We start from the raw sequence: 24,844 nt of genomic DNA on the forward strand, positions 1-24,844 counted from the left end.
GATTTATTCATAAAGTCTTTTCCTGTGCCAATGTCATCAAGGGTTCTGCCTAACTTATCTTCCAACAAGTTTAGTGTTTCTATTTTAATATTTAGATCTTTAATTGACTTGGATTTTAATTTAGTGCATGGATAAAGATAAGGGTCTAGTTTTAATCTTTGGCAGGTTGAGATCCAGTTTTTAGAACACCATTTATTAAAGAGGCCATCCTTCCTCATTGGGGACGGTCAGCTCCTTTATCAAAGATGAGATAACTGAGTACCTCTGAAGTTGTTTTTGTGTCTTCCAGTCTGTTTCACTGATCCTCAGGTCTGTTTCTTTGCCAGTACCATGTGCTTTTTATCACAGTGGCTTTGTAGTATAGTTTTAAATTGGGAATTGTTACACCAACTGCCATTTGTCTATTGTCTAGAATGGCTTTTATCTATTGTCTAGAATGGCTTTTGTCTATTGTCTAGAATTGCTATTCTAGGTCACTTAAGATTCCAAATGAATTTTTGGAATCTTTTTCTAGTTCTGTTAAATATAGTGTTGGAATTTCAATTGACACTGCATTGAATCTGTATAGCAGTTTTGGTAGTATGGCTGTTTTCTCTATATTGATTCTTCCTACCTAGGAGAAGGGGATATCTTTCCATTTTCTTATATCCTCTTTGATCACTTTTGTCAGAGTGCTGTAGTTTTCAGTGTAGAGGTATTTTGCTTCTTTTGTTAGATTGATTCATAGATACTTCATTTTTGGGGGTGCTATTGTGAAAGGAATTATTTCTCTAATTTCTCTCTCAGTGAATCTGTTACTTGTGTATAAGAAGGCTATTCATTTTGGGGAGTTGACCTTGTATCCAACTACTCTGCAAAAAGTGTCAATTAAGTCTAGAAGTCTTTTGGTAGAGTTTTTTGGGTCTCCAATGTAGAGTATCATATCATCAACAAATAATGACAGTTTAACTTTTTCCTTTCCTATCTTTATTGCTTTAATTTCTTTCTCCTGTGTAATTGCTATGGCTAATATTTCCAGAAATATATTGAAGAGGAGTGGTGATAGTGGTCATCCTTGTCTTGTTCCTGATTTTAACATGAAGGTTTTCAGTTTTGGGGCATTTAATTTGATATTGGCTTTTGGTTTATTATAGTTAGCCTTTATTAAGTTGAGATATAGACCATCTATTCCAATTTTTTGCATGGTTTTTATCATGAATGGGTGTTGGATTTTGTCAAATGCTTTTTGTGCATCTATTGAGAGAATCATATGGTTTTTGTCCTTGACTTTGTTAATATAGTGTATTACATTTATTGACTTACATATGTTGAACCATCCTTGCATCCCTGGAATAAATCCGACTTGTTCAGGATGAATGATCCTCTGTATTCTGTTTGCTAGTATCTTATTGAGGATTTTTGCATCTATATTCATCAAGGAGATTGGCCTGTAGTTCTCTTTTTTAGTTACATCTTTCCCAGGTTTGGGAATCAAAGTAATACTTGCTTCTGGAAATGAATTTGGAAGTATTGCTTCCCTTTCAATTTCATTGAAAAGTCTGAGGAGTAATGGCAGCAGTTCTTCTCTAGCTGTCTTGTAAAATTCAGCAGTGAATCCATCAGGACCTGGGCTTTTCTTTGTTGGTAAACTTTTAATTATATTTTCAATTTCACTGATTGTAATTGGGGTGTTTAAAAGGTTTTTATCTTCTTCGTTCAACTTTGGTAATTCATAAGTATCTAGAAATCTGTCCATTTCTTCTGTTTTTGCATTGTGTTAAAGTACAGGTTCTCAAAGTAGGTATTGACTAGCCTCTGGATTTCTGTTGGGTCTGCTGTAACATCACCTTTTTCATTCCTAATTGCATGAAACTGAGCCTTTTCTTTCCTTTTTTTGATAAGATTAGCTAAGAGTTTATCAATTTTATTTATTCTTTCAAGAAACCAACCCTTTGATTAATTAATTTATTATATGGTTTTCTTAATTTCCATTGCATTGATTTCTGCTCGAATCTTTATAATTTCCTCTCTTGTTCAAGCTTTGGGTTTTTCTTGCTCTTGTTCTTCTAGGAGTCTAAGTTTCATCATTATGTTGTTTACTTGAGCACACTCTGTTTTCCTAGTGTGGGCATTCAATGCTATGAACTTTACATGAATAACTGCTTTCATTGTGTCCCATAGATTCCTGTATGTTGTATTGGTATTTTCATTTATTTGTAAAAACTATCTAATGTCTTCTTTAATTTCCTCTATGATCCATTGATTGTTCAGGAGAATATTATTCAATTTCTATGTGTTTGTGATGTTCCCACAATTTCTTGTGCTATTGATCTCCAGCTTGATTGCACTATGATTTGATAATATATTGGGAATAACTTTGATTCTTTTGCATTTGTTCAAACCTGTTCTATGAGCTAATATGTGCTCTATCTTGGAGAATGACATATATGCAGCCAAAAAGAATGTTATATTCTGATTTTGTGGGTTAGAACACTCTATAGAGATCTACTAAGTCCATGCATTCAAAAGCACGATTCAATTGTTTCATTTTGCTGTTGATTTTTTGCCTAGATGATCAGTCTATTTGTGATAGTGGAGTGTTTAAATCCCCCACTACAATTGTATTAGTGCTTATTTGGTTTTTCATGTTTCTTAATTTTTCTTTTATATAGCTGGGGGCATTCATATTTGGTGTATATATGTTTATGATTGTCACCTCTTCCGCTTGAATTGTTCCCTTTACAAGAATGTAGTGGCCTTCTTTGTCTCTTTTAATCAGTTTTGGTTTGAAATTTACTTTGTCTGTGAATAAGATTCCTACCCCTGCTTTTTTCTGGGCTAGTATTGCATGGAGAATTGTTTTCCATCCTTTCACTTTCAGTCTATGGGCTTCTTTTTGCACTAAGTGTATTTTCTGTACATAACATATTGTTGGATTTTGCTTCTTAATCCATTCTGCCAGTCTATTTCTCTTTATTGGTGCATTGAGACCATTGACATTGATGGTATAACTGTTATGTACTCACCTTTTATTGTCATGTTATTGACCTTTTGTTGACTCTTTTTACTTTTCACCTTCTCCTTTTAGGTTCTTGCCTTGCCTATTTGATTTGATCTGTTGAGTCTCATTGTGTTGTTACCTTCATTGTCTTTTTTTAGGATATTGTTAGAATTCCTTGTAGTGCTGGTTCGGTATTCATGTAGTTTCTCAGGTATTCTTTGTCATGGAAGTATCTTATTTCCCCATCCATTTTTGAAAGAGATTTTTGCAGGATACATCAGTCTAGGTTGGAGGTTGTTTTCTTTTAGGACTTGAAATAACTCACTCCATTCTCTCCTTGACCTAAGGGTTTGTGTTGAAAAGTCTTCTGTGATTTTGATGGGCTTTCCTATGCTTGTGATTTGTTTCTTTTCTCTTACTACTTATAGTAATTTGTTCTTCTGTTGGATTTCTGGAATATTGATTATTACATGTCTAGGTGTAGATTTTTTTTAATCGTGTCTAGTTGGAGTCCTATATGCCTTACTTATCTGTATGTCAAATTCTTCCCCTCTCTTTGGGAAGTTTTCTGTCATTAATTCTGTGAACAGCTCTTTAAAGTCATTTGTGTTTTTTCATGCTACTTCATGGATTCCTATCAGTCTTATGTTATTCCTCTTTGCATTGTCTACAAGTTGTTGGATCAATTTCTCATGATCTCTTACTGTTTTTAGGAGACCTCTCTTTGCATGGTCACTGATTGCAATCTTATCTTCTATATCTGAAACTCTTATCTTTGCATTCTTTCATTCAGTTGCAAGCACTTTCAGTAGAATTTTTAATCTCCTGGATAGCTGTTTGAATCTTTTTTATGGATTCCATTTCTTTCCTATGTTGGGCATTTATTGTTTCCATTTCTTTCTTATGCTGGGCACTCATGGTTTCTATCATGGTCCTGAGCTCACCTATTTTTTGTCAGGTTTTTTTTTCTAGAGTCTCAAATCATGGCTTTCATTTTGCTTGCCATCTCTATGGTTATCTGGGAAATTATTTCTGTTTTGAATTTTTCTAGAGCCTGATTGACCTATTTTGTTACTTCCTGTGCTATGGGTTCAGGGTTTCCTGCTGGTTCACTCTCAGACCTTTCATCCTCATTTGCCCTACTGTTTACCATTGGTGAACTGGAAGACTGTCTTTGTGTCTTGCTTAAGTGTTTTCTCATTTTTATTTTTGTTGTTGGATTGTCCTTGGTTTATTTTTGGGTTATTACTTAAATCTTCCTGTGATAGCTGCACTTTGGCTTTTGGGTCTCTAATGACTCATAGACATTCTCATTTTCATAATATCAGGGAAAACAACTCATTAAATCAATCACAAAAACAGAAAGGGAGATGAGGGATAATAGGTGGAGGAAGAGACTGAGTTGGAGAAAGAGGGTAGAAAATAGAAAGAATTTGCTGAGTGTCAGACTATATCTCTGCTGTCATAATATACAACATGTGCATCCATGTGAAGAACCAAGTCCCCTGATCTCAGTTAGCTGATGGCAGAACCCCATGATTCAGACTGACCTCAGGCTGCAAGGCCCAGATTGAGTTCCCTGACCTCTTGAAGGGTTGAACTCCACACAGTTCTGCTACAGGTTTCCCCTGCCCCTTCTTTAAAGATGTTCAAAGTTGGGAGCTCAGAAATCTCTGCCTCTGCAGGGTGGGTCCCATGACTGGTACAATCATAAGGTCTGAGAGCATGAGGGTGTGGTGTTCAGGGGCACCCACGCAGCTAACTTCCTGCTGCTGGAGCAATGGCTGCAGAGGCACCAGCAGGGAGGGAGCGGCTAAACAGGCCTTCCTCTGAATTAAATTTTTTTTCCAGTACCAGGGATCGAAGTCAGGACCTTGCACTTGCAAGGCAGGTGTAACACCACTGAGCTAAACGCCTGGCTGAAATTAAAAATATTTTCAAATAATAATCACATATATTAATTATAGTACAAAATTTAATAATTTAAAATCTATAGGTTTAGCTTATTTGTTTATAAAATATAATTACACACATGCACAACATACAAAAAATGCCACATATTTATGTTAAGATGTCTTATGATACAATGAAATCCTTACATTTAATACTGTTCCCAGCGATTTTTTTGTGACCTCCTCTTTTTAGAATTTTATTATAACATCCACACTTTTTATGGTATTTATAACTTCATAATGGTTTTCCATATTCTTTGTTCATTTGGGTCTTTGTTATTCATTTTCTAATATAAAGTATATTAGAAATATATAATATATCCAAAGTTGAGAACTACTGTGTAAGGGGCAATGTGATCTTCCAGGGTCATTGTCCTAGGCCAATAAAATTCAGCTATGCTCTAACTGTTAAAGGTCTTAAGATTATTTACTTTATCCATACTTTGGCCTTTTATTCACTGTTTTATTATTTAAACAAGCAATCTTCCAAAACCTCTGATTACACAGCTTTAATAATAAAAATATTTGCACAAACATTCTGGGGATAAGCAGTATCATGAGTATATTTTATTTATAATGCACTTATATGAACTAGTATGGTATTATATATATTTATAAAATATTCACAAAAATAGCAATTGTTAAAGGATAACATAAAGCACAAGCAGAAATGGAATTTCTAGTGTTTTATTCCTACTGCCTGTCTTCTTTGCACTTTGATGGTATACCCTCCACCCTAATTTTGGAAAATATTGTAAAAAGTAAATTCATCACTGGACAAAAAGTGAAATGGAGGACCAAACAGTAACAAGCAAATTAACCTTCCTTCATCACCTCAAGCACACATAGGAGTGCATGTACTTTAAGTTTTCAGTTTTAAATTTTATTCAATTGAGTTACATTTCTAACACACATAGATCAAAATGGTTATTTGCAAAACCTGCTAATGAAAATAATAATATCTCATATTAAGAGTTAATATTATAGGATATGGCTCCTTATTAAACTTTGTGACATCAAAATTAAATTATTGATATTTAGTTTTCAAAGAAGGGTTTTCTTCTATTAGGGATTTGTGTAAAAGGAGGAGGGAAGAACTGGAAAATGTCATCAGTTTTATTTCTATTTCCTACATAAATAAGTTATTTGTAAAAATTAGGCCTGTTAAGTAATGATATTGGTTCATGTTATAATCATTTGCTTTCATTTGACCCTCATAAACAGCCCCATGAGTTAGGGTCTGGTAAGTTTTCATTCTACAAATGAGGAAACTGAAGCACCAAGAATCAAGTTATCTTTTACACAAATTCTTAATGATACCTAATTCCAATGTGAAGTTATTTTAGATGGATTTTGTTTCATAAAGCTTGCATCAAATACTCTTTAATTACTTGAAAATGACTTACTTTGCAGGCAACCTTACTTTCAAATGAAGTGATCTAGGTAATCCAAATCCTCTATTAATTTATCAATACAGATGGCAAGATATGGGTTGTTTCGTTTTCTTTTTTTTTCACATCATATTTTCATTGTATGACCAACTAAGTAGCAAACTTTTTTGTAATGATTCTTTAATGTTTTTCAGTGGATGATACTAGCATCTGGAGAGAGAGTTCCTTTCAGCAGAGAGTATATCACATATTGCAACACCTTCAGCCTTCCACCAGCTAAATATCAGTAATTCATTTTGTCAGTCATGGATTGTGTTGCTTTAAAAGTGAAAATCTCACCAAAATTGAGACTCATTATACTAACAAAAGACTCAAGAGCATCAACAAATTGGAAACTCAAATATTGAAAGTAATAAATTCTTAACTAATAAATATTTGTTCTGCTGAATGTAACTAAAAACAAAATACACATGAAAAAACAAAATTGACATTTCTCTTGCTGTAGACTTTAGACATTATTTTTTCAGCTACAATATTAATAAATTATCCCATAATTTAAAAAATGAACCAGAGAGAGTTAGCAACTTGGACAGTTTGGAAAGCCAGACTAAAAGTATTTGTCATCAAGTCCTAAAATTTAAATTCTCTTGGATTAAGAGATGAGAAAATTCCAACAATAAGAAGTTTCATGCTTTCCTGATTGAATTGTGAAAACTTAGAACTTCAGTGCCTCATGCTCTCTGTTGGCATGATGGACCTTAAGGAGAAAGTGATAGGGCATTATTGTCACATTGTACAATACTTCAAATGAGTATCTATGCATGTGCACAGTTTTTGTTTTGTTTTATTTTCAGCTATTAAAAAATGAGAGTTCCTTAAGAAAGACATCCCATGATAAATGAAAGACCTATTTAATCAAGGTAAAGAAACACAACAAAGCCAATATGAATGACATAAAAAGTGGAAGGAAATGAAAGCTTCTATTAAATAAGACAGTCACATCAACAAAAGCAATAATCAATGTAGTCGTATCAATAAAGTAATATCTGTATTTAGTTCCCTTCTAGGAGTTTAGTGGGCATCATTTCTAAATTAGCAGTTTGTGATAATGTAAACAAAGCTAACAAAAACAAATAAATATTTCTAAATGTGTAGCATATTAACATTACTAGGAGTCACTACTTTCTTTCTTCAAATTTTCTTAAAGATCATTTCATTTATATCCCTTTTTCTTTATATGACTAAGTCATTCTTTTTCTTTACAATAGAACTATATGACATTATTTCTACCCTTCAGGCTATCTCTAAAAAGTGTTTTTCAACTCTGATATGCTTTTAGTATAAGATCAATTATATAACTTCATGGATAAATTTTAAACTGCTTACTTTTTTATGTTTCACAATATCTTTCTTTCAAACAAACAAAAAACGCATATGGTTCTACCTATGCAAACTCTCATGTCTTTTCCCTAAAAAGAAAATATAATAAAGGAAGAATTGTTTTATTATCTCATGCTTGCTTCAAAAATATATGTAATTACTGCATGTATGACTTTTCCTCTTTGTAGTCATTAATATTGATTTACCTAAAGCAAAACAGTTCCTTTTGGCACAGCCTAGACTTCAGATTCCATCATAGTTATTTTCTGTATGTTTATGGCTGATGTGGACATGAACTCTGTAAAAATAAAACATAAATGACTACTTTTATGTCTACGGCATCATTGTATGACATGACTTTGTTCTAAATGTACCTTTTATAATTTTATCTTAGCATTCTGATGTTTCTTCATCCTTTAGTTGCAATTATTTGATAGTTTTCTTTTCAAGAAATTGGACTAAATTTAGAAATTTATGGGTTGAAAAATGCATTCACTTTTTTAACTTCCTAGCTTCCTTATAAAATTTGATATCTTTGTTGACTGTAGGTTTCCAAGTAAATGATCATCAGTAACTTTTCAATGTAGACTACCTTGATTAATGTCAATTTTTATCTCTTAAAAGGATCCTTCCCGGCCATTGGGGTGGAGACGTTTTGTCCCAGCTTCCTGAGGGCAGGGCTTTTAAATAGCATCCAGGCCCCACATCCAGTGCCAGGGGGAGGATCTTTGCCCCCCAGGATTCCTGCTGGTAGGTACTTCCAGTGAACTTTTCTGCTGCCATATAAAACAGAAAAATTATAGGATAGACTTTAGTAGACTGACAATACAAAAATGAATATTTCTAAAATTTGTTTTTGAGAAGAAATGCAAGTGACTGTAAGTCAGAGGCCACATTTATGATACATAGTGCAAAATAGCATAAAGGAAGCAGAAAGACTGTCTAGAAGCCAGGTATTCAATTAACATAACACTGATCTACTGGGAAAATTTGTATCTAAGAACCAGAGATTCAGATCCCTACATTGTAACTCAAGAATAAAGTAAGGGTGGGTTTAAGCACTTTGCTACTTGGAATTGGCCAGAAAAGAGAATTAAAAACTAAGTATTCTTGACAGAAACAGTAATTCCATATTTCAGTGGGTTTATAGATATTTAATTAAAGTTTAATTTAGCTAAAGAAAAATGATTTGAAGAAAAGCCAGAAAGTAGCAAATTTGAAGAAATTTTTGAGAAAGAAAATTAATGTGCAGTAGTCTCTAAAAAAACAGTCTGACCAAAGCCATGAAATAAAATATAGAATATTGAAGTTGCAATTTCAAAGTTTAGTGAAACACATTATGGGTTATCCACAATATGACTATAATTACAAGTTATTTTTTTGCTGTCATTTAGCAAAATAACCAGCTGCTTTCCTCCATTATACCTGAAGGACAAACCAAACATATTTTATATGTGATTTAGAAAAATAGAACTAGAGTATTGATTGTTAAGTCTTTTGTCATAATTCTTACATTTTATTATAATAATAATCTTACATATTATGGTAGTAACATCACTGTATTTAAGAGGGCTATTCACTTGACAACATCACTGAGAACATTTGAAAAGACTGGGAAGTCTTATAGAAACAAATTCCCTAAATTCATGTAGCTTTGTTTTCTTAGAATAATTATAGCAACAAACCCTGAGGTTATTATACAGTCTTTATTTCACCTTTCAATTGTTTTCATCTATTACAAATGAAAGGTTAACAAACTACAAATAGCCTTTGATCCCATTTGTTTTTATAGTTGAATAATTTAGTGACATTGTTATGGACTTTATAGCCAATAACACCACTGATGAGTAAGAAAATTATGTGAATTAAAATATTAACAATTTTGGGCCAGGGATTTAGCTCAGTGGTTCTGCAGCCTACTTCACAAGTGCAAGATCCTGAGTTAAATCCCCAGGACTCCCCCCAAAAAATATTAATAATTTTAATTCTAATGGGTATTCTGTCACATTTTCCTCCCTAGAAATAGAAATGCTGTAGTATCAATTATATGAGAAGTTTTTGCTGTTGTTGCTGCTGCTCCTGCTGTTGCTATTGTTGCAAAAGATTGGAAGGGAAAATCTGTATAGGCTGAGCTCTCAAAAGTAGCTGTAGTATAAAAATGTACCTTTCGCATACATAATTGATTTTTCAGTGATTGGAATTAAGATGAACAGATGATGTGTAATTTAATGGCTTTGTTTTAATGATAAATCTGGTAAATTCAGATATATTTGGCAGAAATGATAAAGTTTAGTAGTGATTTGAATTATTCAATATTACCGGTAAAAAATAAAATATAATAAAATAACCCTTGTCATTTATCCCCTGGAAATGATGGAAGGAAGATGATCTTTCTACAACACAAACGCAGAAACAAACTTTCCAGAGAGGGGCCTTGAAGAATATTCTAGCATTCTGTTCTTCTAGGCTTCAAGCCAAACTTGCCACCAGCTTTTATAGGGAAAAAATTGTTCATTTCTCATGACTTACATACAAATCAGACATAATAAAATTGCTTCATAAAAAATTTATAGATCTAAACCTATTCCTGTTCCCTCAAACTAAAATTAACTCACTTTTCCTATGTTACATCACTTTGATAAGTGGTCCTTGTATACTTTGTCACTTTTCAGTAAGGAGTGCTACAATTTTGAACTTAATTCTCATTCTCTTCTATGAAACTATAATTTATTTCCCAAGAATTTTTCTCTCTAATTTTTTGTAAAGAGGAATGAAGCAGTAATCATGAGGAGTTTTTATTGTTTCAAATTTTTAACAACCTGAAGTATGTTTTCAGCATCTAACATCTGAATGGATCCCTTTCCAGCTTAGAAGATCAATGTGAGAACAGATCCTCTCCTAGCTGAAACTGTGACACTTCAAATAGTTGGCTGAAGGTTGATCTACTATGGACAGCAATTAATATACTTGCTACAATTGATTATATGTCACAGTATTTTGAAAGTCTCATAAGACGTTTCTAGTGTTACTCAGGGAATTACCAAGCCTGTCTGAGTGATGATGTTAATTTAGTTCCCAGTTACTTATTTTAATCAAATTTAAATGAGATGCATGACTGTTTCTTGTATAATTTACTTTCTTTGCCCCGTGTCACAGTAGGTTGTCAAAAAAGCAATACTTCCATAGTACTTACTTTTACATTAACTTCGATGATAAGCCAATCACTGAATCATGAGACCCAGAGAGCAGACAAGCCTAAATCAATATTTATGGACAATAGTCAGTTGTTTATAAATTTCTCATTTCTAGAAAGTTCATAGTACAGAGTCATTATGCTTACTCTCAGATTGAGACATCACTAGCAATTATTAGCTGAAAGTAGAATAGCAAGGAAAATAGCAGTATGTGAGATTTAGAAATAGGTACATTCTGAAAATTCAATATTGAAGATCTCCCTTATATTCCTTTGTGATTATCTTGGAGCTCTTTAGTAGAGGGAGTTTTCTGAAGCACCATTTCTGTTTACCAGCCTGTGCATTAAACACTGTGCTACAGCACCTATTTTGCCATCTTTAGTTGAGAATCTCTTCATCATGTGATTTGTGCTGGGTTCAAAGAACAGGGTAAAGATGGAGTGAGACTTCCTCTCTCTTTATGCTCAGTCAAGTAAGAGGACAAAATATGAACACATGGAGATTTCAAAGCTAGATTTGCATTTACTGAGCATATAATTAATAATGTTTACTATTATTTACCATTTGGGAAGAGATCTTGATGAGCCTTAAACTCAAAAAGATGAACTTTTCATATCCTCATTTCTGTCCCCTGATTATCCATGTTAGCAAGTGGATTAACAATCCAGCTTTCTATATACTGATAACATGTACAGCTAAACCATTTCTATAGCAAAGGACTTACAATTATCAATCAATATTAAAATGTCTTCACGGTCCATTAACCATGATTATCAATGTTCTCCTTTCAATATTTCATATGTAATACTATGTGCTAAGAGGTCAGGGAAAAACATTGCATGTATTATTATCTAATCATATCTTTTTTATTTCCAAAAAATATGGTTTAAGTGTTGGAAATAGACCAGGAATGATAAGTTTCAACCTGCAGAAAGTGTAGGATCTGGTGAATATAATATTACAGTATCAGGTTTTGATGCATATGGAGAATTGCAAAAAAGACTAGGGAGATTTTGAAGGAATAAGAGCAAGTTAAAGAAAACTGGCATAAACTCAAAGTGTCAAGCAAAATCAGCAGTGGAAAAGTATATATATTTTAAATACAGCCACTGCACTGCAGAAGAATTAAAGTAAACAATTAAATTTGATCATATTTTCAGGCATCCTAAAATGTCAGTAGCATTATTTCTATTCATATTGCGATATTTTAAATAACTTTCAACAAAACAATTTATATTTTCTAGCTCTTCTAATGATGATTATTCCTCGAATATTTTTTGTAGCAAATACAAAGGTTTGCCTTGTTTTACTTTTACCAAAATATTATTGTAACAATTAAAAAATACATACCATGATGAAAAGGGTTAGCTTTTAAGAAAGATCTTCAAAGTGAAAAAATCCTTTGCTTTCATTAACAAGTATTTTACATTTTGTAGTTCAGTATGTTGCCCATAACCCCAGATGAAGTGTAAATGAATATGTTTACAGGTACCTAATTTAAACCGAGCTAATTATGAAAGGAATTGGAAAAGCTCCATTAAATGTGCAAAGTAAAATTATGAATAAATCATTCAAAATATCCTGTAATAGAGAGAAATTCCTTCATCTGGGTCACTAACTGCTGGCTTCTTTATTCTTTAACATTTACATGATTTCAATGCCCAATGCAGTCCCTACCCAATATCAGCTGCAACCTCTTCCCGGGGAACTAGCCTCTAAAGCTTTTGCAGCTTCAGCATTAGAAGAAAACCCTGAAGAATGGCAAATATTAAAATTAAAAACCTGTGGTGGGACTCTGAGGCAGGTCTGGGCAAGAGACCAAGATTACTGGTATTTCATGAATGGGGAAAGGGTCAGAGAAGTTAGGGTAACTGATAGAATAATGAACAGAACACACTTAGGCAGCTGAAATGTGAGGAAGATGCCATTTGTGATGTAGTTCTAATCACACAAAAGTAAACAGTCCTTTTAAAATATGTGCAATGTTGTTAGTGTTACATTAGAGGGTCATTTTTTAACAGCTATTTAGGATATATCCTGCAATGCATGTAAAAGAGGCTAAATCAGCTTTTCATCACTGTGACAATACTTGAGGAAATCAATTTAAAGGAGGAAAGGTTCATTGTGGCTAATGGTTTCAGATGTTGTTGGCCATAGTCACTTGGTTCCATTGCCTTCAGGCCTGTGATGGATGAGGCCAAAGTATCAAGGCAGAGACTGGTATGATGGCACACATCTGTAATCCCAGCACTCAGAAGGCTGAGGCAGGAGTATCTCTGTGAGTTCGAGACCAGCCTGGGCTACATAGTGAGTTCCAGGTCAGTCTCAACTACATAGTGAGACCCTGTCTCAAAAAACCAAAAAAATAAAAAAGAAAAATTAAAAAGAAATATCAAGGCAGAAGGGTATGGTAAAGGAAAGCTGCTCATCTCATGGCAGGCAAGTAGAAGACAAAGAGAGCTGTGTTAGAAGGCTTCCTCCTTCTTTCACTTTATTCCAATGACAGCCCAGGCCTATTGGATGAGAACGTACACAAAATGGAAGCTATAATTCAAAACTTCAAGCTTTAAATTTATAGACATTTTATTGTAGTTGATCAGTTTAAGGACTCCTGTGGAAAGGCAACCTTCATCTAGAGGTACAGTTCATGGATTCGGATTCCTTATGATTGTACCTACTTTATTTCTTGGCCAAAAGTAAGAATACAAGAGACTAAGTGAAAACTTGGTTGTCCTTGAACCTCCCTCCCTAGTCTCAATTTTGAAAACCAAATGGTTGTACACTCTCTGTCCAAAGAAAACGGATTATGTAAATTTTATCTGTAATTTCAAGGACATCCCTGGACAACTGAATACCATAAAGGAAGAACTTACAATTCTTAAGGACAGTATTCTGTGAATAAAACTATGCTTAACTGACATAAGTGAGCTTTATCACCTTCATGTAAAAAGACAGTGCATTTATAAAAAAGGAATATCAAGCTCTTCTACATTTACAAAGTGAATTTCTATCTTTAAGACACAAGAAATCTTAAAAGATTCTTTAAGTAACCTCTTACTCATTCTTTTTCACTTCTCTGTTCAGAATCTTTAAAGTTTTAGCCTTTGACAGTAGCTAAGCTTTCCTATTACCATAACTACTTTTATCTTGTCATTCAAATAAATTTCAATCTTAAAAATACAAATCTTACATACATGCATTTAAATTCTCACTGAGAACACATCTAGCCCCTAGAGATCATCATGTTTTATTACTGATTGTGTCATTTATCTAGACTGTATTCAAAGAATTGGTCCATGGTTTTAAAAGATTCATCCAGGAATCATTTTTCTTCACACAAGAAAAATTCTAAAATAAAACTTACAGAGCTTATAAGTTTAGCTGAGTCTCTGTGCGCAATCAGCATTTAATCTTGGTATTGACTGAAGCTGTTTTGTGGGTGTGTTTGACCTTAATTTAAAACATGGTAAGGAATTGAGGTGCTCACCTGCCACTTCCCTCCAAAGGATTCCTACAGAGTGGCTATGCCTGGGCTCTGGCATGCCTGGGCCACTTACAGCCTAAGTAAGACATTGACCTCCTCCAAGTATTTATTCTTTTGCTTTGTAGAAGAAAGCACAGTGGAAACTACCCCATGACACAGTGTGAGATTTTCATGGTTCCATTCACAGAGGTCTTACAGTAAGTGTATTCAGCAAAATTAACCTTAAAAGTTATTTTCAACATCTTAGAAGAGGAGCAGAAAAGATTCTGAAATAAATAGTAACTTGCTTGAGGGATCAAAGGAAAATAGTTAATGATTTAATTGTATCAAATTTATGGTTCATTTACAAATGTTCTCCCTTATATAATTAAAATCTCACCATAAATAATCCATGTATCTAGAGTACATTATATGCTATTTAAATGGGGTATAGTGGTTCACACCTGTAATTTCAGCACTTGGGAGGCAGAAGCAGGAGGATCACATGATTTTAAGACCAGCTTGGGGTTACATAGTGAGTTCAAGGCCAGCCTGAACTACATAGCAAGACCCTGTCTCAAAAAAAAAATATATATATATAATTTTGGGGGGTACCAGGGATTGAATTTGGGATCTTGCACTTGTGAGGCAGGCAGTGGAACCACTGAGCTAAATCCCTAACCCAAGAATATGTATGTATGTATATATATATATATATATTATGAGGAAAATTAATGCAATGGTTTTGTTAGTCTCTGGGTTTTTTGTTTTCTTTCTGATCATTTTGTTTTGATAGTGAATGAAACAAAAACTCAGACAACTACATATTTCATCACTTATATAACCATAAGACACTTTTAAAGCCAGAAGGAAAGCTTGGCATTTGAATCACTGATTGGAAATATGATGCTTTCTACTAAGGCTTAGACCCTCTTAAAATAGTTTTTCGCCATGTCTTCCCCAGAAGTTTTGTAAAAATGTACCGCGTTTTGATAGTGAATGAAACAAAAACTCAGACAACTACATATTTCATCACTTATATAACCATAAGACACTTTTAAAGCCAGAAGGAAAGCTTGGCATTTGAATCACTGATTGGAAATATGATGCTTTCTACTAAGGCTTAGACCCTCTTAAAATAGTTTTTCGCCATGTCTTCCCCAGAAGTTTTGTAAAAATGTACCGCATTGTTGCTCTTAAATGTTCTCATATGTACATTTTAAAACAAAAATTTTAAGAGCTAAGCCTTGTCCTTTTTAGCATTATATGAGGTTATTAGGACAATTTAAAATTTATATTGATCTTTAATCAAAATCTTTGAAAACTATCATAAATTGATGTTTGGGAGATGAGGAATGCATGATCTAAAGGTATTTCACCTATTTTAGGACTGATTTATTGTTTATAAAGAATGCTTTATATTATGGGCTTTTAAGATTTTAGAACTTTGCAACATCTTTGGGAGCCACCTAGTATACAGGTTATAATGCCTTTCCATAATGTTTCTACAGTAAGACACAGGGACTTAGAAGGATTCTTTAGGTTCTTTACTAATGGAAACACAAGTGTGATTTTGAGGTATATCAAGTAAGTCAAACATTCACACTCTGGAGATTGATGAGTTGGTAAAATTATGGCCCGGACAATTGCTCATGTTGAGTCTTTGGCTGGTGCTTAAACTCTCAGTACATTTGTGAATCTGAACTAATAATACCAACCACAATGGTGATATGAGGATTAAACAAATTAGCATAAGGAATGCCAATAGAACAGTGCCCACTATATTGAAGAATTTTCTTAAACTAAATTATTTCAAATATATTGATTTAGAAGTAGTATTTATTTAGAATTTAACTACAGAAAAGATTTTTACAGATGAAAACCAAGAACGAAAGCATCATATAATTATATGACCAAATTTAATTTGGCTTTGAACTTAGACGTTGTATAATACTTCAAGGCATGAAATTTTTCTGCTGTTGTATTCATTGTTATCTAATCATAGCAAAAATATTGCTTATTCTAAAATCAATTATTCCTTTCAGAATAGTTGGAAAACAAAAGGTCACAGATAATTTTCAAAACGTATACAGTACTTTTAATTTGATCATCATCATATTATACTTCTAAATATGCAAGAGATAAAAATTTTGCAATATGGTTAATGTCACATAGTAAAAATACCGGTAACATTAGAATCTTTGGCAGTAACCTTCATTGTCAACAAGACACTTTTAGTGAAGGAGAAATCTTTTTGCACATATGGTAATTTCTAGTGGAAAGAAGGACATTCCTGAATGTTGCTGAGGCTGATTGATGCAGATAATGTGCCACTGCTTTCTGGAGCTGGAGGAAAATTGTTTCATTTCTTTAGCCTCATACCCTTCATTTACTCTAAATCAAATCCAGATTTTAAAATGCCATTGTTGTCGAAAATGCAGATCACCTCTCCTAATTTCTGCTCAGCTGGTTTATTTCTAGATAAAACATTTTATTCAGCATTTTACCATATGCATTTGGATCACCTCTAAATTTTAAAAAATGATAGAAATTAAGAGGGAAAATGAAACTAAATCAATTTAGTAATCATGTATACGTAGGAGTTTCCACTGTTCCAAGTTTAAAATAATCAGTTCCAGATTAACCATAAAATATGCTGTTAAAGGTATAAACCTGTCAATAGAGTGTGGAAGATACAACACAAGTAGTTAAATGAGAATAAATACTTATTCGAGCAGAACCTATTTTTAAGAAATTAATTATATTATTTAAAATAGAGTATATCATAGAGCAAATCATTTTGTTCCATAAAGGAACTTCAAACTTGTTGAATTCAGGTAAGAAGGATTTAAATAGACCTTTGAGACCATCAGGAGAGCTCCTGTATGTACTAATATTAATCATTTTCAATAATGAAATCTCTTAACTTTGTAAACTACGTCTTAATTTAAGATTCAGCATCTTACCTGTAAGATAAAATATAAGGTTGAGCATATATCCATTCATTCATGAATGCATCTATTATTCCGTGATTCCACATTTAGTATTAGGTGCTATTTGTGTTTCAAACATATTTTCTCTTTTAATCTCACAACTGCCCTATAGAGGAGGTATTATTATATATAAATTTACAAATACACAAATAGAGAATGTATAATATAGAAATAAAGAATATATAATAAAACTGAGACAGTAAGATGAAGTATAAGTTATGAAAGTGACTTTTACAAATTGGAAAATATCTTCTAGATCAGTCTCTTTGAAACCAATCTCATAAATTCCCACTGAAATGGCAATATTCAAGGTAGAAGGCAATCAGCAATCCCAGAATGTCTAAGACACAACAATTTCAGTGCTAAACTGGGAAATTATTGTATCATATAAAACACGTAACTTCCAGTTGTGTGATATTTTATTTTGCCATAGGAGATAAAAGATTTTCATATCAATGCCAAATGCAATAAAATATAAAAATGATCTGTTTTGAAAAAAAAGTTTTGCATAGTGGATAAATATAAGGGGAAGTCAGATAATTGTGCCCAAAAGGAAAGGAAGAAAAAGAACGCTATTTCTGAGTGACAACTATTGCCACATACTGTGCTAATTATATATGTTCTTATCTAGTCTTTTTAGAAATTTTATGCAGTACTTAATTTTAATCCATATTTTATAGATACAAAATCTGAGAAAGCTAAAATGCCTTGCCTAAGAGCATGTTATTAATAGATAACAGCAGAAATACGAAGTTTGTTCTTAAAACCATAGTTTTCATAATGCAAGTAATTTACGACTACAAACATAACTTTGCTTTTCAGCATTATTTCAGTTTTGCTATTATTTCGGTAATGCTTTTCTAGTCTAGAGTCATTCTTAAAAAGCACCCTTATTTATGCCTTCCTTTGATATTTAACTCAAAAAAGTAAAATTGTGTACTTTATGCCTAGCTCTATGCTATGCTGTGAAACAACAGAGAGGAATTAAACTCAAATCCTGGCCAGATAACCACTGTAGAGTGGGAGACAGACATATTTTTAACATAAATATCACAGCATAAATATTATATAAAAGGGAAGTAAAGGTAAAAAAATGAAGCTATCCTAAAAGGGAAGGTGATTCATGGGAGAATTGGATGGCATTTAAACTGCTTTTTTCTTAAGAATATTTTTTTAACCAAGACAAGGTAGTGAGAAAACAGTGTTCTAAAGCAGAGAAGTACAAGTAAATTCATACTCAAATAATGAGTAGCCTATAGAATTTGAAAAATAGGAAATATAGGAATAGATGGTGGTAAAAGATGACAATAGAAGTGAAGATAGAGGATGTTTGTAAAAAACCTACTGTACCAAGCAATTTAGATTTTAATCCTATGGGACATAATGCAGTTAATAACATGCTATTTAAATAGAGGAGAGAGACATTAGCCCTTTGTAGTCATTGACCTTCTTATTTCTGTTGTCTTTCTGCTGTCTAACCCATAAAAGCACTGATCTTCTAGTGATTGAGCATCTGTCTCCAGAGTCCAGAAGAGTACTTGGTAAATAGTAGGAATTTTAAAAATTATTTAACATACTGAATATTCACTTAATGTTCTTATGCTTTTAAATATGTTATAAATAAATTTAATTACATTTTTAAAAAAATATTTGAATTTAAACTAAGGATGAGATTTGTTTGTGACATGATCTGATAATCACCAGACAACACTCTAAGAAGAAATATTTTTATTTCAGTACTTATGTGAAAAAACAATGATTTTTTAATATATCATAACTGTTCAAATTTGTGTATTCATGTCTTTTGGCTGTATAAGAACATGAAAATTATTTCATTTATTATCAAATTTATTAGAGATTATAATTATAACTCACTATCTATACAACAGAAACAAGAGAAATAGAAATAGACTGAAGAACTGGCTCAAAGAGTCCTGAATTAGATACAGAGAGGGAAAAAATGCAAACACTTTGTCAATCTAAGTTATCATCACAAATTTTATTACCTGGCAGAGAAAATATAGGCATGATAAAAAGCTAAAAAAGCTAGGATGATTTTAATCTGTAATAGACTGTTGAGGTTGCTGAGTTTTGTTTTTTTTTCCATTCTTCATTTTACTGACTGCACATTAGAAATTGCCAGGCTGATAGACAATAGCGCATCTAGCACAAACTCATTACTTATATGAAAATGCTAAATCTCTGTAATCCACTTCTTTCAAAGATTTTCCCTGAGGATTCAAAAACCTATTTCACTGCAGAATACTTTCCATGATTTCTGTAGGACACTTAAAGAAAATTTTTCTTTATTTTGACAGTAGCATGAGAAAAATATAATATTATGATCACATGGTTCTTCCACACTTCCTTTATCAAAACCATTATAAGTACTGGAAAGTATTTGAAAAATATGTATCTGTCAGTAGTCCCTTTACGTTCCAGTGAAAGAAAACAGTTGTTCTTAGCTACAGGAAGATGATAAGAGATTGTGTGATTCATTGTTCATATATAAGTGCTTTCTCAGCAGATCTTGATTCTAAGTTTAAAATGTCCATAACTACATCTATGCTATTTTGAAGGAAAAATCTAAGAAATTCACTTTAGGTATCAAAACATTGAGAAGTTTGAAAACTGACATTTAAGGATCATGGAGTGTATTCATTGTATTGTAAAGGTGATCTTGTGACATAAGGCATTTTGTACTGGCTAAAAATATACAAAAGGAAATATAATGAAATATTTTGAAAATTTATAAAGAGGAGCCATTCTTTCCAAATAGATTTTTCAAGAGCAATAATGCAATACAGCTTTTACATATTGTAAAGTAAGATAGAAGCAGTGACTTCTTTCACCTGAAACAGCTGTAAAGAATAGCGTCTTATGATACGTCTTTCAATCTTTTGGGAACATACCTAGAAGAATAGCTGGATCTAATGGAATTTCTAGTTTTAGTTTCTTGAGAAATTTCCAAACTGATTTCTATAGTGGTTGTACTAATTTACATTCCTACCAACAATGTGGAAAAGATGTAGTATGTACATGTAACTCAAATGTTCACATTGGAACTTTTCGTTTTGTATTTTGTGTGACAGCTTCAATAGAGACCAGCTGGTAGTTACAACAAAGAATTGTTTCCTTAGATTGCTGCTAGCATCTAATATGAAATCTTTTTCCTCATGGTTGACTATATGGAAGTTACTTATACTGTTAAGCTTAAAAGCAACTTTACAGTTCATTATTAAATTTATAATAAAAATACATAAATATAAAAGAAATTATGAAAATTAAGATGCTATTCTTTTTTAATTGTCATTTTATTACTACTTGTTTGCAGTATATAATGATTACATTCACTGTGGGAAGTCACATGTGTGTACTACGTCTTTTATTTATTTATTTATTTTGTACCAGGGATCGAACTCGGGTCTTTGCGCTTGAGAGGAAGGTAGAACGTACTACTACATCTTAATTACTTTTAAAATTTCCTCTCCTCTCTTCACCTTCCCTGAATCTCTTGATCCCTTGTCCTTTTGCACAAGACCGTCCTCCTTGTATCCTATTATGTCTTTTATTTTTGCCTGAAATTTATTTGTATTTTGGGTTGAGGCTATAAGTATCGGGGGCTTCCACACTGTTGGTAGGAATGTAAACTAGTAAAACCACTATAGAAATCAGTTTGGAAATTCCTCAAGAAACTAAAACTAGAAATTCCATTTGACCCAGCTGTTCTCCTTGGTATGTTCCCAAAACATTGAAAGATGTATCATAAGACGCTATTCTTTACAGCTGTTTCAGGTGAAAGAAGTCACTGCTTCTATCGTATTTTACAATATGTAAAAACTATGTATTGCATTATTGCTCTTGCAAAATCTATTTGGAAATAATGGCTTCTCTTTATAAATTTTCAAAATATTTCATTATATTTCCTTTTGTATATGTTTAGCCAGTACAGAATGCCTTATGTCACAAAATCACCTTTATAATACAGACAATGGATAAACTCCATGATCCTTAAATGTCAATTTTCAAATTTTCCAACTTTTTTACAAGTCTCATCAGTTTGTTTTAAATGATCTTCAAAGATACCTAAAGTAAATTTCTTAGATTTTTCCTTCAAAATAACATAGTTGTAGTTATGGACATTTTAAACTTAGAATCAATATCTGCTGAGAAAGCACTTATATATATGAACAATGAATCACAAAATCTGTTTTCTTTCGTAGAAAACTGGGGGAGGCTTCATTTGTTGCTCTTAATGAGAAGTGAAATTTATCAATGATGAATTTTAAGAGTGCGTAAAGTATTTTCTAAAGCATTACATCTAGAACTAATTTCAAAGTGCCTTATGGTCGCATACACCAGAATCTTGCTGAAATACTTAAATATTAAGAATAGTAAATCCATAAGAAAACTTACCTTATTTTTAAGAAGCACCTACTGTGCTTAGTGACCTTGAGAACCCCAGTGAAGAAAATATAAAGCATATATGAGAAAAGAGTAAAACCACCTAATATAAAGTCATGGTAACAATTCTTGGTGGCACACAGATGTGATGGGAATGTGAAGGGAAAATCACTGGGCGAGATGTATAAGGAAGAGTAGCAATGTATAAACTCTGAGTGAAGGGCAAGTGTGGCACTATTAGAGAGAAGCAAATTGAGAAATAATCCTGACAACTGAGTACCAAAGGCAGGAGGTGACAAGTATAGGGGAGAGTGACAGCTAGGAAAGCAATGGATGCTATGGCTGGTTAAGAAACAGAGGTCCCTCACTGGGAAAAACTGGCTGACAAGATGTGACTTGGAGCTTTTATCTGAGGTACTTATAGAATACGGTTAAAATATCAAAAAGTCTGAGATGGATTGACTGATACTGCCACTTACTAGTTATTAGACTATGGACAAGTACTTTAATTTTCTATCCCTCTATTTATCTTTGTAACAGGGATAATAATAGTAGGTAGAGGTTAGATAAGAAGTTAAGTTCTTGCAATCTCTTTGAATTCTGACACTATGAAAGGGATACATGTTTGACAACAAATCTAAAAATGTTCTTCTGGGTTCCATTGTCAATACAGATAATAAAAATGGGTAAAGAATTTAGTCATAGTTGTGATAGCTCGATTTTCCCCATTAACATCTGTAATTAACTGCAATTCAAACTAGAACATTGGTCTCAGAATTGTTATTAAGCACAAAAAATTATCTTTTATCCCCACTCCCTTGCCTTCATCACATAAATGTTTGTAGCAGCCTCCTATCTTTAAGCTCTCTGACTAAATAGTGGAGTTCTTGGAACTTTCAGATTTAAAACCTGGATCTTCTAGATCACTGCCCAAAAGAGTGCTAACAATTCATTTGACCTCAATAATTGCTGATAAAGTTCTTTATTCAGATTTTGGTGAAAAAAAATGGCTTTGAGAAATTTTACAGAATATATTAAGTCCACAACAAGTGGAAAACTTTTTTAGATTCTAATTCTATGCATGGCAAATTGGGAGCTTTATTACCACATTTAACCTTCAGCATAACTTTCTTTAAAATACAGGTTCAAATGTAAAATCTAGCACTTTCATACTTTGTAGTAATTTATGATGGTCACCCTTTGTAACCTGTAAGATCTGAGTTCATAAAAAAGACTGGAATTACAATGAGATCTAATATTTCTGTACACACAATTTCTTTCCACATCCTTTTTTGTGTCACAAGGGAAAACTGAGCACAGGCCAGATAAAATTGCCAACAAAATACAAATATAAAGCAAGAAATGTAGGAGTAAAAATAAATGTCACATATACTTATTTCAGGTAAATAACATTTTCCCTTCATCTGAAATTTTATCTTTTAAACATGGGCAATTGAGCAGAATAAATGCATTCTTGTCTTCAAAATAAATCAAAGTTATTTATGATGAATATTCTATTTAATAGAGGTGTATAGGGAGCTATAACAGTTGATATGATAAAACAAGAAATAAATGATGTTCATTTCTCAGCCTCTGCACTAGACTAGTATAAAATCAGTTACTTATTTTTCATGTACTGCCATCATTGCCCTGTTGATCAAGTCTATTTCCAATAAAGAGATGATCAGGACCTACTACAAATACTACCGACTTTGTAGCATTCATCAATTTACTGGGTTTTTTTCTGTTTAAAGTCTTATAAAATAATTTATGAATTTCTCCTTTCTGTTTTATTTAGGAATGTTTCAGAAACACCACTCTAATTTAAGTCAGCCAAAATTGCTGCATCATAATGGAATTTTTACCACAGCTTTAAAAAGCAGCAAAAGTAACTACTTAAACTTAACCCTGACTTTGGCTTGTAGACTTTTCTAAAGAAAAGCTAGAGGACAAAAAAAAAACAAAAAAAACAAAAAAACAAAAACATAATCTAAGTAACTGATTGATGACAGGACTTTAGCGGGGGAAATGCTGGATTTATTTGTAATTTATATTGTAATTCATTCCTCTTTTATAAACTCAGAAGGAAATAATGCTGTAAAGAAATTGATGTATGTATATGTTATCATGTAACCCTACTTTTACAGAATCAGGTTGGGAAATGAATTCCTATTAATAAAATGCAAATAATTTAGTCATCACAGCTGGAAATCTCTTAATTGCCACACATATTTCTAAAATTTCTCTAATCCTCGTATGTTCTCTTGCTCTTTTGCAGGCAGACCAGTAATGATTGTGGTGGAATATATGGAGAATGGATCCCTAGACTCCTTTTTGCGGGTGAGCTACTCTTTTCTGATGGCATTTAAATAAGCTTTTCTCAGTTCTAGATTTGAAATCATTTATCATAAATTAAATTTTGCATAATGTTATGCATAGATTTTCTGTGAAGAATGGTAGTTTCTAGGGGGCATTTCTCTGATACTGTGATAAATTAGAATGTATCACTAAGGAGACAGGATATACACTTAATAATATAATTGATTTCCCCTATTAATTCACATTCGTGCATACACATACACACACATATATGATTGCATGTTCACATTTTGCATTTATATTTCAAATGATGTTGTCAGGAAGAAACGAATTTAAAGAAACTCAGTTGCCGATGCCTCCATTCATTTTGCTCCACCACATTTAACAACTTAGTATGATATTTTATGCAGTGTCTGTAATGTTCATCCCCTCAAATTGCTGTATGTTTCCCAACAGTGGCCCATATTCATTTGAGAAACCTAATTATATCAACTGTGTCTCTCAAGTTCATTTGGCTAGTTATTCAGAAAACAAAAGAAATAAGAAAATCCATCAGCAGTCACTTGCTTTAAGACAATAAGCACTCTTTTTTTTTCTCATTGAGTTTATTGGTACATTTTAGGTATACAGTACAGTTGCATTCATCATTGGGATCTTGTACCTTTACATGACAGGTCTTGGTTCTCATTTTTTCCCCTTGTCCCCGCCCTCCCTTCACCCGCTCCTCCCCTCCCCATTTACTAACACTTTATTTCCATTTTTCATTTA

At 32.7% G+C, this 24,844-nt stretch overlaps 1 protein-coding gene across 3 annotated transcripts in view; it reads left to right on the plus strand.

Annotated features, from left to right (window-relative positions):
* Epha6 (EPH receptor A6) overlaps positions 1–24,844 on the plus strand; it is an 891,558-nt gene that overhangs the window by 706,672 nt on the left and 160,042 nt on the right. For 2 of the 3 annotated variants that reach the window (XM_010644592.2, XM_010644584.2), the window contains 2 exons: positions 8,328–8,453; positions 24,036–24,097. In XM_010644592.2, coding sequence (XP_010642894.1) covers positions 8,328–8,453; positions 24,036–24,097 — 188 coding nt within the window. The remainder of the gene's footprint in view (positions 1–8,327; positions 8,454–24,035; positions 24,098–24,844) is intronic. The other variant, XM_033768075.1, reaches the window with a different exon arrangement.

The sequence above is a fragment of the Fukomys damarensis genome, unplaced genomic scaffold, assembly GCF_012274545.1.
Source record: "Fukomys damarensis isolate Sample0158 unplaced genomic scaffold, DMR_v1.0_HiC HiC_scaffold_24, whole genome shotgun sequence".
Taxonomy (NCBI): Eukaryota; Metazoa; Chordata; class Mammalia; order Rodentia; family Bathyergidae; genus Fukomys; species Fukomys damarensis.